The sequence below is a fragment of the Poecilia reticulata genome, linkage group LG22 (genome assembly GCF_000633615.1).
Source record: "Poecilia reticulata strain Guanapo linkage group LG22, Guppy_female_1.0+MT, whole genome shotgun sequence".
NCBI classification, from domain to species: Eukaryota; Metazoa; Chordata; class Actinopteri; order Cyprinodontiformes; family Poeciliidae; genus Poecilia; species Poecilia reticulata.
Window position 1 is genome coordinate 3634190 of NC_024352.1, and position 13009 is coordinate 3647198.

A 13009-nucleotide genomic window follows, 5' to 3' on the forward strand; every position below is an offset into this window, starting at 1 on the left:
GTGAGGATTTTTATTGTAGTACTGGAGGGGGGGAAAAAATCTATGAAACATTCCACAAAAATACATAAAAGAATTATAATATTAGTAAGCGAAAACACTTCCTTCTGTGACATTTACACCATGATCAGCATCAAAATACAGCTTTTTCTTTACAGATTAATGCGACATCATGTACTTTGATGATATAATAAATAATGGAACAACTTCGGGGTTTATTGTGTTCAGGTTAGGTAGACAGAAAGCAGGTTTTTATTATTATTATTTCTCACAAGCTACAATCGAGCTGTATCACACTGAAAGTCGGGAGCAAAAAAAACAAACAAATTGTTGGAGCTCCTCACCCATCTCATGTGATTGGTCGCTGGTCTGAGTCTGGGCAAAAAAACAAGCTCCAAACCCCTCCTGACGAGCCGCTGACGTAAAAACTGCTTCCTCCCTCCTCCTCCTCCTCCTCCTCCTCTTGTTTTTCCCTCTCAGCCCACCGCACCACCGCCTCCCTCAGCTAGTTCGCTGTCAGGATACATTAAGCTCATATGCTTGTAGTATTCAGCGAGCGCAGAAAATGGCCAAGGAGAACGAGGGTGGGGGGGAAAAAAACAGTCCTTGCTTTTGAGTGCTTTACATAACAAAGTCTCAGGTTTCTCTACGGCGAGGCAGAAGCTCAGACAGCAACAAAACAGCTCGGCACAAATAAACATGTTCGGTTCAGTAGTAAGGCACATTTTCCACAAGAGACGAGGAGGGAGGGGAGGGGGTTACTTTGGTCGGAGAGCACAGAGCTGAGTTACAAAAACAATTATATATATATATATATTAAAAAAGCCACACAAGAAAAGTCTGTGCCAATCGGCGTATGGCTCTGAGGAGCGAAGCGCAGGTAAAGCAGGAGTGTCCAGGTAAACTAGCAACAAACCCGAGGTAGAAGAAGAGCAAACTACGGCGGCGTATTAGGGCCAATTTAGATAGGGAAAAAAAAGGAGTACATTTCCGAAGAAAACACCCCTATTATATTAAGCCCAAATTTCTGAGTTTTTTCTCAGACATTTTTGATTTTTCAAACTCAAGAGATTTCTGTTTTGATTTCTTTGTTGTTGTTTTTTAAATTAATTTTAGAGTTCTTTTTTCTGAAATTTTCAACATTTCAAACTCAGATATTTCTGACTTTTTTCTAAAAAATTTCTGAGAGTAATCTCAGAATTTCTGAGTTTTTTTCTCGGAAATCTACTCCTACTTTTTCTCCCCAATATTTGCAAAGGCGCTAATATGCAGTAGTAGCAAACTGCAAATAGTGAAGATCGAGATGGTGATTCGCTCCCTATGTTCCCACCTCCCCCTTTCCTGGACACAAGATTGCAGTTTCAGGTAGAAACAAGTACAAAACTGTTTAAAAAAACCCTCCCGTCGCCAGAATACAAAAAGCACAAGGCCTTAAGAGTACATAGGCTTAAATGTTGTCATTTACAATTTTAGGACATGGCAAAGTTTCCTATTGTCAATCACAGCTAGGATTACATTTATCAATTAAAAAAAAATTAAACAGTTCACAATTTTCCTGCTTGTATGTAATGCTGGATTTCCCCAAAACACAAGCTGCCATAACAATAACTGGTAGATTTGTGTCAACAGCAGCCATCCCACCAAGAGATCAAAACAAACAAACATTATAAGTTAAACTTACATTCACACAATAAACTCGCACATCTACTGCAGTTTGAGGCCGGTTTATCAGTCATAAATAAAAAATAACATTAGATTAAAACATTCCAAAACAACCAATATTTCACCTTTTACATACCAAAGAAGAAAAATTCTTATTTTTGCTGCCAAAAAAATAAACATTTTTTAAAAATTACATCTGGTTTTTGTTTTGACCACAAGATTGTAGTAAAATACTCAACAATACAACTGCAACTTCTTTTTCCCGCAAAAAGGGTCAAGTGGGTGCAGTACATGGAAGTCCAAAAGTGCCACAACTAAAATAATAAATTGTTAAATGACAAGTGTAATGAATTCAGACACGAATATATTATTTGTGAAATATAATTAAAAAAAATTTAAAAGTACATTTCTTTTCATAGTTTTTGTTTTTGTAATTTTACACAACAGCAATTTAGAAACTCTACTATCATTGGCATGTTTAGCTGGTGTGCAGGTTGACCAATCAGATGCAAAGGTTTATTTGATCAGCATTACAGATTAAATTATGCATTTGATGCACTGTGAGCATGAACATAAATAAATTAAAAATAAATATTAATATAATTATTTGAGTTCATTGTATATTTAAAAAGTCATTCAGATGATGTTTCTATTTTCAATTAGATTTTTAACATGGCATAAATAAACAATAATTAAGTTTTTTTTTGTTTTTTTTAATTGTGGCACTTTTGGCATTCCATAAAAAGAAAGCTTTCAGTCCCATAACTAACAGGAAAGTCAGGCCTTTGCCCTCCTGGCTGGCTGAAGCACAGCCTCTTGAGTAACTGAAGGGACTTTAATTAATTATCAACCCAGGTCTGATCTGACAGACTGAGTGACGCAGCCTTCATGGCCGCTCAGGTTCCTTCGTCCACAGCTGTCGTTTGACACACAGAGCTTCACTACAGCAGATCTCCGAAAAACTACGCTTTGACTGAGTGAAGGAACACAAACATGGCATAGTCTTTGGTTCGCCTCACAGCTAAAACAATCTGTTATCAAGATAAAGAGCTCCTGGTCCGCTTCTGAAAGCGGCAGAAAATATATTCTACCGGTTGCTACACGAAGTTTGACTTCACGGACAGTATCACCTATAAATCTGCTGATCTCAAATCAAAAACCACTCCGTAAACATTTTCCGAGCCTGAGTCCAAAATGTTAAAATGTTTCTGGTCAAAACTGTGCTGCAGAGCGTAACAGAGTCTTGACCCCTCCCCCCACTTGTTTCTTAACACCGCCCTACTGTTGGCCAAAAGAAGGCTACTGCTTTTCCCATCACTTAAAAACAACAAACAAACAAAAACACATTTTCAGATTTTTGAAAATAATTCCAGTCACGTAAAACTTGAACAATCAGCATGTGGAAACATAAAGGAGCGTCACAACCGCATGAAACTGGTATGTCTGTTCAATGTTAGCATACTGTGAGACTCTCATATAAGCCAACGCCTATATGTACATAAATGTTCATACTGGAGATGCACTGATCCCATATTAATATCTGTATCAGTTCAAATATTGAAAAAAATTATAGATCAGCTATCAGGGACAATGTGAACAATCAATAAAGGCAGACCTACTCAGTCAAATTCTGTTTGCTGCTTTATTATTTATTTTACATTATATTTATAATCCCTAATTGCTCTTTCTGAACCATTTTAAAGGTTTGCTGCAGTTTGTTTTTACATGTTCGACTAAAATAGTCAACCTGTTGTTTTTATCAGTTTTATCAACTGTTCCTCTCCTAATTACACTGCCTGAACAAATGTTTTTCCATGTTTGACCAGCTAGTGAAGCTATTGGTGTATTTCTGTGAGCTGTTCTGGTGCAGAATTAGCAAATAAATTTGTAATTCAGCACATTTATGTCTGTGTTTAAAAAAAACATTTTAAGTCAATTCAGCTGTTTTTCTGCATCGGATTGGATCTAAACCTTAGATATCGGTATCGGTATCAATATTGGTATTGGTTGTGAAAAAAGTGGATCAGTACATCTATAATTCATATGCAAATTATACTAAAAGTTGTAATAAATATTTTTTGTCTACTTTGAGGCACGAGCAATAAGTGCATATCTGGTTCCTCGTTAACGAGGGATGAGCGTCATTCAGCTTCATGTCTGCACATGTTCAGAGTGTGAAACATCCAGAATCCAGAACCTTCACACCTCAGATCGACTGGCTGCACGTGACGTTGTCATGGAGATCAGGACTTCACCAGAATCTCCATGATGTGGTCCAGTTCGTTCAGGTCCAGCAGACACGACTGGAGGCTTCCCGCCGAGGAACGTGGCTTCACGTCGTCGTCGGGCCAGAAGGACATGCTGACCGGCCACAGGGAGCCGGCCGCCCAGGCAGACGGCAGTTCCGAAGTCTCATACATGGACGTGTCAATGTCCTCGAAGATATCATCTAGGGCGAGGTCACTTAGGTAGCCCATGGCGCTTCCCGCATCGCTAAAGGTGTGACCGATTGTGTTGGGCGGAGGTTTCTGTAGGTCCGTGGGGGCGGTGTTTGTCGGTTCAGGGGACGGCGGGGGAGACAGGCCTTCCGCGTCTCCCTCCGTGCAACCGGGGCACGTGACCAACTCGTCCTCCCTAAAGTCGTCCCTGAGGAGCCGCGCGTCGGGGCTCATGCCGCCGAGTCGCACGTCCGTCCCGTCGCTCCGCATCTCCTCCTGGATCTGCCTGAGCGTGTTGATGAGGAGCACGGAGCGCCGCAAGCTGAGCTCCACGCCGGCCTGGTAGTGCTGCAGCTTCTCCAGGCAGAGGCTGAGCACCAGCTGCCGCTGCTGCAGGTGGCCAGCGTCGGTCCTGGACCGTCGGTCCCCTCTGTCCTCCTCTGAGTCCTCCAACGCTGTGTCCAGCCTCTTGTCCTCCAACGCTGCGGCATCGGGGAGCTGCTCGGCCTCCAGGCTGCTCCACTTCCGCTTCACACCTCGACCCAACATTGACCTGCAGCGATTCATAGAGATATCATCAGGGACAAAACATTTGAACAACATGCTAACTGGGGGTGCGCCGATAAATCATCCTCGATTCCCTTAACTTTCAGGGATTAGCCAATGCTTACATGTGAAGCCGATCTTATCTACCTCTGTAAAGGTCTGAAAATCAAACACTGTCCTCTTTTGCTGTGAGAGAGACTGTCAGATTGACCCACCAGGTCTGCATGTTTGCAGTTAGCAATAGTCATCCCACTGTTGCCAACTCAGCAACTTTATTTCAATATTTACTATCGTTTTAGACACAAAAATCAGTAACTGCCAAAATCGGAATCGACAGGTCAGGCATTTTAAAGATGAGCAATCGGCCAGAAAAATGCAATCGGTGCACCTCTAATGCTAAAATATGATCATATCTGCAGCCAGACAGCTAAACATTAATATGTCAACCTTCTCAAGGCCAAAATTCAAATTCATTTCAAATTCAAAAATACTTCATTGGTCCCAAAGGGTAATTAAATACTGTTGTCACTCATATTCATTCAAAATTTCTAGAAAGAGTTATTGTAGCTAAAATGGCACAAATTTAGTTTTTCTGCTGCGACAGGCTGCTGTGGTTTCTGAGGTTTTCCTATTTGAAATGTTCAGTAGTTTAAAACATCCTGTCAAAAAATGTGCTTCATTAGCAGTTCCATTAGTCAGTGTTCTGCTAAAACTGGTGAAATGGACTTCAAATTTTGATCACCATACCTCTAGAACAGTATGTCTGCTTATGATACACTAAATTCATAAATATATAAAAACAATATATAAAATAAATATATAAAAACAAAACTTGCCTAGAATCCAACAGGCTACTTCAGCAAATTTGTGAACATTTTCTGAAGTAAATGATCTTTTGCTGTACTCAACAGCAAAAGATAAAATCTTGTCAATAACAACATAATCAGAGACGAGCATTGCAACAACAAATCACAATTTCTGTCACGTTTTTCCACGACAAAGTAGAAAAACATTATAATTTACCAGAAGTAAACAATTTCACCAACTGCTCCAAACATGCACCCACTTCACCCTGAAACATGATGGAAACTGCCAAACATTCAGCGTGTTTTCCATCACCAGAGGCATGAAACTCCAAACTTCCAGCTCGGCGGGGAGGACGGTGAGGCTGGAGTGGCTGGCTGGAGGCACTCCAGGCTGGGTTGGGAGCTGGTGGTGGTGAACGGCTCAGAAACATTTCAGAGGCCAAACCTCCAGCTTGGAGGGGAGAACTCTCTCCACTTTTTCTGAAATGTGTGGTTCAGTCCAGTAACTTGCAACAACCTCTACATCTTGTTTATTACAGTCAACGTCTAACAAAATTAGACTTTGCGTAGCCTGGTTAACTTGTTCCAAACCAGTAGAAGCACACCTAATTCAAATTTACTTTTAACATAGTAACTGAGACTGAAGTGAAGGTTATCCTCCCTACATTAAAAACATTCAACCAAAGTTACAGTAGAATACATTTTGGCCCATAGTGATTTGTTTTGATGTTTTGTTTGTCTGAAAAGTCGCAAAATATAGCAACAAAGTCACTAAGTTGACAACAGTGAGGTGACTGTTGTTAAAGCTGCATTATGTAACTTTATAAAAAAATATGTTTTTTACATATTTGTTAAAACAGTCACTATATTGTTGCAGCATAAAATAAGACACATAATCAAGCTCCTCTGCCTTCTCCCAGCGCTAACAACAGAAATAACCAATAGGAGCCAGGAGGAGGGTGTTAGCTCTGACAATCACCCTTGTGTATGCGCTACCCACACTTTTCTCTGCTACGCTCCCTGATAGCAGAGCCCGCCGTGAATGCTCAGACTAGTTAGCATGGCCACCAATAACGGCGGATAAACAGATTTCCTCTGACTTTATTTAAGTTGTTTCTTCGCCATTAGCACATTGAGCAGCCTGTGTGTGAAATTGATTGACAGCACTAAGACCCTCCTCCTGGCTCTGATTGGTTGTTTTTCAAGGTGCATTTCTGCAGAAGGCAATAGCTGCTTAGGGAGGAGGTGGAGGAGCTGGATTTTTTTTTTCACAGATTATCTGTCTGTCTCATATTAAACTGTCACGACAGGGTGACAGCTTTTACAAATATGTCTGCAGCATGGCCAGACCTGCACTGTCTTGACAGTAGCAGAGCAAAAATGGACAGTGACTGATTTTCAGACCTTTGCAGATCGGTGGATAAAATCGGTTTTACGTATGTATTGGCCGATCGTCGATCACCCAACAAATGAAGGAAATCCGATTTATTGGTGCGCAGCTTGCAGGACGGCTCAGAACAAAGCATTTCCAGATGTTAAAATGGTCCAGTCAAAGTCTAGACCTGAACCCGATATACGACAAGACCGGAAATTCGATCTGTAGTCTCTAAATGCGCAGTTATAATGTCAACACTCTTTAGTTTTGTTATTTAACAACAACAACAACAAAAACACATTTCATCGTTTTCCTTTCGTTTCATAATTACGCATCACTTCCTGTCGGTCTGTCACATAAAATCCCAACAGAAGAAGTTGTCATGTGAAAAAAAAAAGTTCCAATGGTGTGAATAAATGGATGTGAAGGCTCCACTGATGAGATTCAGTGGGTACAAACTTTGAGCTCTGCATCCATCTTACGTAAGAGTCCCAGCCAAACACATTACAGTTTGTCTTTTAAATCGGAGGCTCTCTGCTAATGTGCAAACATCTGACCTGCTGCTGCTGCTTCTACTGTACACGAGCAGCGAACAAACTGTACCAGTGGCCGGGCTGGACGTGTGCGTCTCCTCCATGCAAGACGTGTGACTGAGAACATTTGAAAGGTTGTGACTCACAGTCAGACACCCTGCAGGCTGACAGACTTTACTCATCCCTCAGTTATCCACGGTTCTCCCTCAATTCATTTGCTTTTACAAATTACACGAAGCTTCCCCTGTAAGTGATACTTTGGCGCCCCAAACCCCAAAGATTCAAGTTTCTGTGGACTGATTTGATTAATAATAATAATAATAATAATAATAATAATAATAATAATAATAATAATAATAATAATAATAATAATAATAATAATAATAATAATAACCCGAAAGCGAAATAAAGGAAGCCTGGTATTTAGAACACTATTTACACGTATCACCTGTAAATGAGTCCAGTTTGGTCTGCAGCCTGTTTCTGTCAGCATAGAACGCAGTGAGAACACAGCTGACCCCTTCCCCACTTTAGTGAGAACACACTGGCTCCCCTTGAAATTCAAGTAAAAAAACAAAAACAAAAAGCAGCAAAATTTGCAAATAATTGTAGTAAAATTAATTTTTAAATATAACAACCTTACGTGCCCTTGACACTCTTCATGTGCCGTACAAATCCGTCGTGTCTTCGGCTCCTTTTCGTTCCGCCGCGGCGCTTCGATACTACCGAGATCCGGAGTGTGAGGAATGTGCAGTCCATCCCCAGTAGCGGGGGGGGGGGCGGAGCTTCGGGGAGTGGGCCGCGGACACCGGGACTCACGGGCGGAGGAGATTGACTCGCTCATACGTCTGTCAAGCCTCCGCCTCCGCCACTCACGGGGCAGCGAATGTGAGGCGGCTCGCTAAGCAGGGAGGACTGCTGATGCCTTCAGGGCCCGCTCGGAAATAATAGGATTCATGTCGGGCCACACGTGTGCGGTCTCATCAGACGTTTTTTTTTTTTATCTTTACATTGTTAAATACTTTTTTTTTAGATCTCTAGACAATCTATAAAAACATATTATTGTTGTTGTTGTAGTTATTATTATTATGACCCGTTTAGTATTTATTTCATTTTCTCCCTACCTACGTTTTATTCTAGTAATGCTACGAGCTAGGTTAAGTAAAGTCAATCAAACTCCCTTTCGGTTGCCTACAGGGCCGCCCCTAAAGGGAGGCCGTGACCACTCCTGGGAAAAATACTGCGAACCCCATTGCTTATTACCAGGGGTGAAAGTAGTTCTCCTTTAGCCCACTGGCTGCAATGTTGACACCTTGAGATGCCATGAGACCTAAATTCTGAACATCATGGCATGGAGTGCATCCCACTTTTCCATGTCTGGCATATAACCATTAATTTTAGCTTCTAAACTGATTATATTGATCCTGTGTCCAGAAAGAGGAATAATCAGTAGCTCAGCATTATGACCTGTTTGTTCTGAAGATCCTTCAGCTTCCATTTCATCTTCCTAACATGGCGCCTCCTCACCCTGACTCTCATACTGACAGGAGGAACCACAGAGCTCTGTTAGGTTAAAGTTCATCTTCTGAAGTTGGGATATTTTTCCTCCAACAGGTTCCAGAAGAATCACTTCAAACCAGATGTTGGACTGGATTTTATGTCACTGTCATTTGTGAATGTTAGCTTCTCATTTTCAACAGTGGAGCTATAAAGTTTGAAAAAGGTTATCATTAAGTCTCATCAACATCAATATTTCCACTAAATAAGAGGAAAAAAATTGTTTTATAAAGGAAAAGCCTCTCAGACGCTGAGCCCGACAGCACCAAACTATTTTTTAATATTAGACAATTAATTTAATTTCACACAATTATCGCGGTAGAAGCCATTTGTTTGTTAAATATTTAATGAAACATATTTACCGTGTTTGATGTTTGTTGTAAATGATGTATACTCACAAAGAACGAGGTAATTAGTCCAAGTTTGTCGTTTATTGAATGTTCAGAAACTACAGCGGCTGTGATGGACTAAGGCAAAGCAAACAAAGGTAAAACAACCTGAACAGGTGATCAACTCTAAACCACTCGCACCTTTTTATTCTCCGTCTCTCTCTTGTCATTTAAGCACACCCGTTGCCATGGCAACCTCCTGCGCTCCACAAGCCGAACAGAGATTACGTTAAAAACATAACATTCAGTCTTGATATTTATTTTTGCGATCATTAGTAAGCCTCCCCTGAACACAGCTGTGGTTGATTAGTTCATTTTAAACTCCTGCTCTGCTCGTTATTTTGGTAATGGAACCAAAACGCACAGAATTGCGCAACACCTTGTTGAAACAATAATTACAGAGATTATTATTGTTGTTGGGTCATTAATTTGAACACGTTTTATTGATTTTTTTGTTGTTGTTGTTCTTTAATAAAGTTACGGACGTCGTGATAAGCCAATCAGAGGAGGACGTGCTGGTCTCAGCGTCCTGGCGGCGTTCACAGTTTGTCACCTAACGCTGAGATCGACTCACAACCTTCTGCGATCGACGTGTTGCAGCCCTGCTSAAAGCACGAAGAGTTCAGAAACAACATGAAGAGGGGAAAAAAAGTTATTTATTAACTGATTAAGTCGTGTTTTAGATTGTTCTTGAAAAACTAATCAGTCTCGGCTGATTAGTGGGTGAACTCACGGCTGCACAGTGAATCCATTGATATTTTTTTTACAGCAGACAGCCGCTCCCATCTTTTGCAGGTACTACGTACCCCGCTAAGTCTTTTGGGGTACGCAGTACCCTACCTTACCCCATTACTTTCACCCCTGCTTATTACCCCTTAAGCGAATTAGGTCGGTATCTCTCAGTGCTACAGAATCTGAATASGCAAGACTAACGTAAGATGGGCTATACTAGCGGTGAGAGCGGGGAGGGAGAGAAACTGTCATGAGTGGGCGGCACAATACGGGATTTTAACGGGAAAATAATAAGGGAGCACGGCAGGAAGGGGKTTTTAAAAAACGGTAGTTTCTCGGTCAGAACGGGAGATTTGACAGGTATGTAAATTGTGAAAAACTTRCAACACTGGGTGGGATCTTTAACAAGCCACAAACGTGCAAACAATTCATTCATTTGTGTCAGAAGAGAACTGGAAAACCTGAAGAGTTGCAGTGAAGGACAAAAAGTACAGGAGCATTATACCAGTTTTATCATCCATCCATTTCATGAGCCCTCAGGCTTATTCAGAGTCCAGTAACTGCTGTTCAGGTCAGAAACTTGTTTTACCGAGTGAGCAATTAAAATTATGAATTTYATTTAAAAAACACACTCAAACRTTTGCGTCCAAAAACGGTTCACTAAGAAATTATCGCGTTGGCCTAGAAGGCCTAGAATGCTGCAGTGAGCACCTGAACGCAGCATTTTAAAGAGACAGATGACTCAGAATGGAAGAGGAAGGACGTGACCGGAATAACAGGAAAAGGCGCTCACCAAATAAGGCAATTCTGGTTCATCACATTTTCACCTCTGCTGTTCCGTCCTCGTTAGGTTCTCTGATCTATCTCTTGAATATAAGCTGTTGCCTATTTTACTTTTGTAAGGAAATACAGRCATTTGAAAGCCAGAATATCACAGCACCTCTGGTCTTTTGGCTTAAATAGGATGACTGAAATGAAAGCTTAAAAACAACACAAACATATCTCACTTTTATTTCTGTCAGGGTCATTAAAGTCAAGTTGGACTTTGTTGCAAAAATAAAATTAAAATTAATAAAATACTTTTCGATCTTTGCTTTTTCACATTTCTACATTTTACCCAAATGTGTGACCAGAGGTGGGCCGAGTACACAAAAAATGTACTAAAGTTAAAGTAACACTACTTCARCATATTTTGACTGAAGTAAGAGTAAAAAGGCATTTGGTCAAAAGTCTACTCAAGTAATGAGTAACTRATCCAATTATCAATCATTTGATATTTAAAAATTACATCAGATGGACCAAAATATAAAGTTAAGTGGAAAGTTTGATATTCTAMGGACCAACATTACAATAACTCATATACGTAATACAAAATGACAAAATCAGGCACAATCATTTTTTTCCCCCAAATCAGCTTCTTCAAATATAAAACTTATGAAACTTTTAACAAAAACTGGAGGTGTGAATCTGTGTTGGTTGAAACATGTTTGTTTTTCATTCAAGGTKTAGAGAATCCAGAAATTTGGSTCAAGTAAGAGTAGAGATACTTCATCATAACATTCCTCAAGTARAAGTAAAGTCACTGTTGTGACTGTTGTGACTTTGCAAATGTGCTTATTTTGTTTGCCAGTGGAGTAGCTGACTGGTCGGGCTGTGAGGTGTTCATTGTGTTCAGARAGACGGCCTGGGGGAAGAGACAGTTTCTGTGGCAGCTGGTTTCAGCAAACTGCACCGACCCGGAAGGTAAGTGTATATAAACAGCATGTGTCCAGAATATGTGGGGTCTGCAGAGATGTTAGCTGCCGTTTTCCTGACGCCGGACCAGAACAGTTCAGAATAATAACGAGGATTCAATCAGTGATGTCATTTTTTTTTTTATGTTATTGCAGACAAAGGAAACAAAATGAGGGCAGAAAATGACCTCAAACGCTTCAAAATGGCAGCCAAGACCTGAAAGATTTGGGAGAAAATGTAAAATGCTCCAATTGATGGAAGGAGAGCCACACACTGAATCGGTTATCAAGTCCTGGGTGATCAGAGCAGGTTTAGAGTTAGTGACTACTGCAATAATAACATGTCAAGTTTATGAAACCGAGCTACAAGCAAGATAACTTCAAAAAGTCCCCACCTTTGAAAAATGTGTAAAAGATTGTATACTTTATACAATCTTTTACAAGAACTTTATTTTTGCTCTGCACATGAGAAAGAACCAAGCTTTACTTAATGAGTGTTTTTATAATTAGCCCTTTGTTTCAACATTCCTGATTAGGAAATTTGTTAGCTGTCTGCGAAGAGTTATTAATCGCGTCTTGGTGCAAGACCTACTGTTTGGTATTTGGTTACACAAACCTCGGTGTGTAACGCCTAAGGCTGTATTCAGTTCACTTGTTAGGGCCGAGCCAGAAGCAGACTTTGGGTTTTGTTTTTGTTGTTTTTTTCATTTGTTGCAGATTGCTTTCACATTGAAGCTGTGGAATTGAGTCGCAGCACTCTGAGGTGGAAAACCTCTGCCCTGCTGTCAGGAGTGGCTCCTCCTCATAAACACACAAAAGCCCAACTTTCAAACTTGTCTTTTTAGACAAGCTTTTTTTTTTCAGGAAAAAAAAGAGCAATTTTTTTTCTTTAAAGAATGCAGACAGCCGTTTACTGAAGAGCCTGTTAATCCCTTTCCTCCACTTTCTGAGGCGTGGGATCAAATTTCTTCGTTTTTCGAGCTCTGCTCCCAACGTGTGCGTGGAACTGACCGCTGTAAAGATGTTTTATGCTTATTTATTCTGTTATTTTGAGCACAACTGGATGTGACCGCATACCTTGCGTAATTTTAGGGAAAAAAGACCAAATGCTTCCAGATATCCCAGCGCTTTGTTCTGCTCTGATTTGGGGKTTTTTCCTCATGCTGCCTTTCTTTTTTCTTTTTTTTTTTTTGCTGACTCATCAAGAGGCCTTTTATCTGTTTTTGCACCCAGGAAGCAAA

The 13009-nt window shown here is 40.5% G+C and overlaps 1 protein-coding gene across 2 annotated transcripts; it reads right to left on the minus strand.

Moving 5' to 3' along the window:
- Positions 1 to 3536: 3536 nt before the first annotated feature.
- On the minus strand, positions 3537 to 8124 carry LOC103458259 (cell division cycle-associated protein 4). Of its 2 annotated transcripts, none has more exons than XM_017302649.1 (2): positions 7996 to 8124; positions 3537 to 4650 (listed from the first exon to the last, which is right to left on the minus strand). In XM_017302649.1, exon 2 carries the CDS (start codon positions 4644 to 4646, stop codon positions 3903 to 3905), a length of 744 nt encoding a protein of 247 aa, XP_017158138.1. In that variant the 5' UTR covers positions 4647 to 4650; positions 7996 to 8124; the 3' UTR covers positions 3537 to 3902. The 2 variants fall into 2 exon arrangements, with proteins under 2 accessions (XP_017158138.1, XP_017158140.1); XM_017302651.1 differs by lacking the exon at positions 7996 to 8124 and adding an exon at positions 7806 to 7986.
- Between the last annotated feature and the right edge of the window lie 4885 nt (positions 8125 to 13009).

Excerpts from the sequence above, each read along its gene's own strand:
- LOC103458259 (XM_017302649.1), bottom strand. The coding sequence starts at position 4,646 with ATGTTGGGTCGAGGTGTGAAGCGGAAGTGGAGCAGCCTGGAGGCCGAG.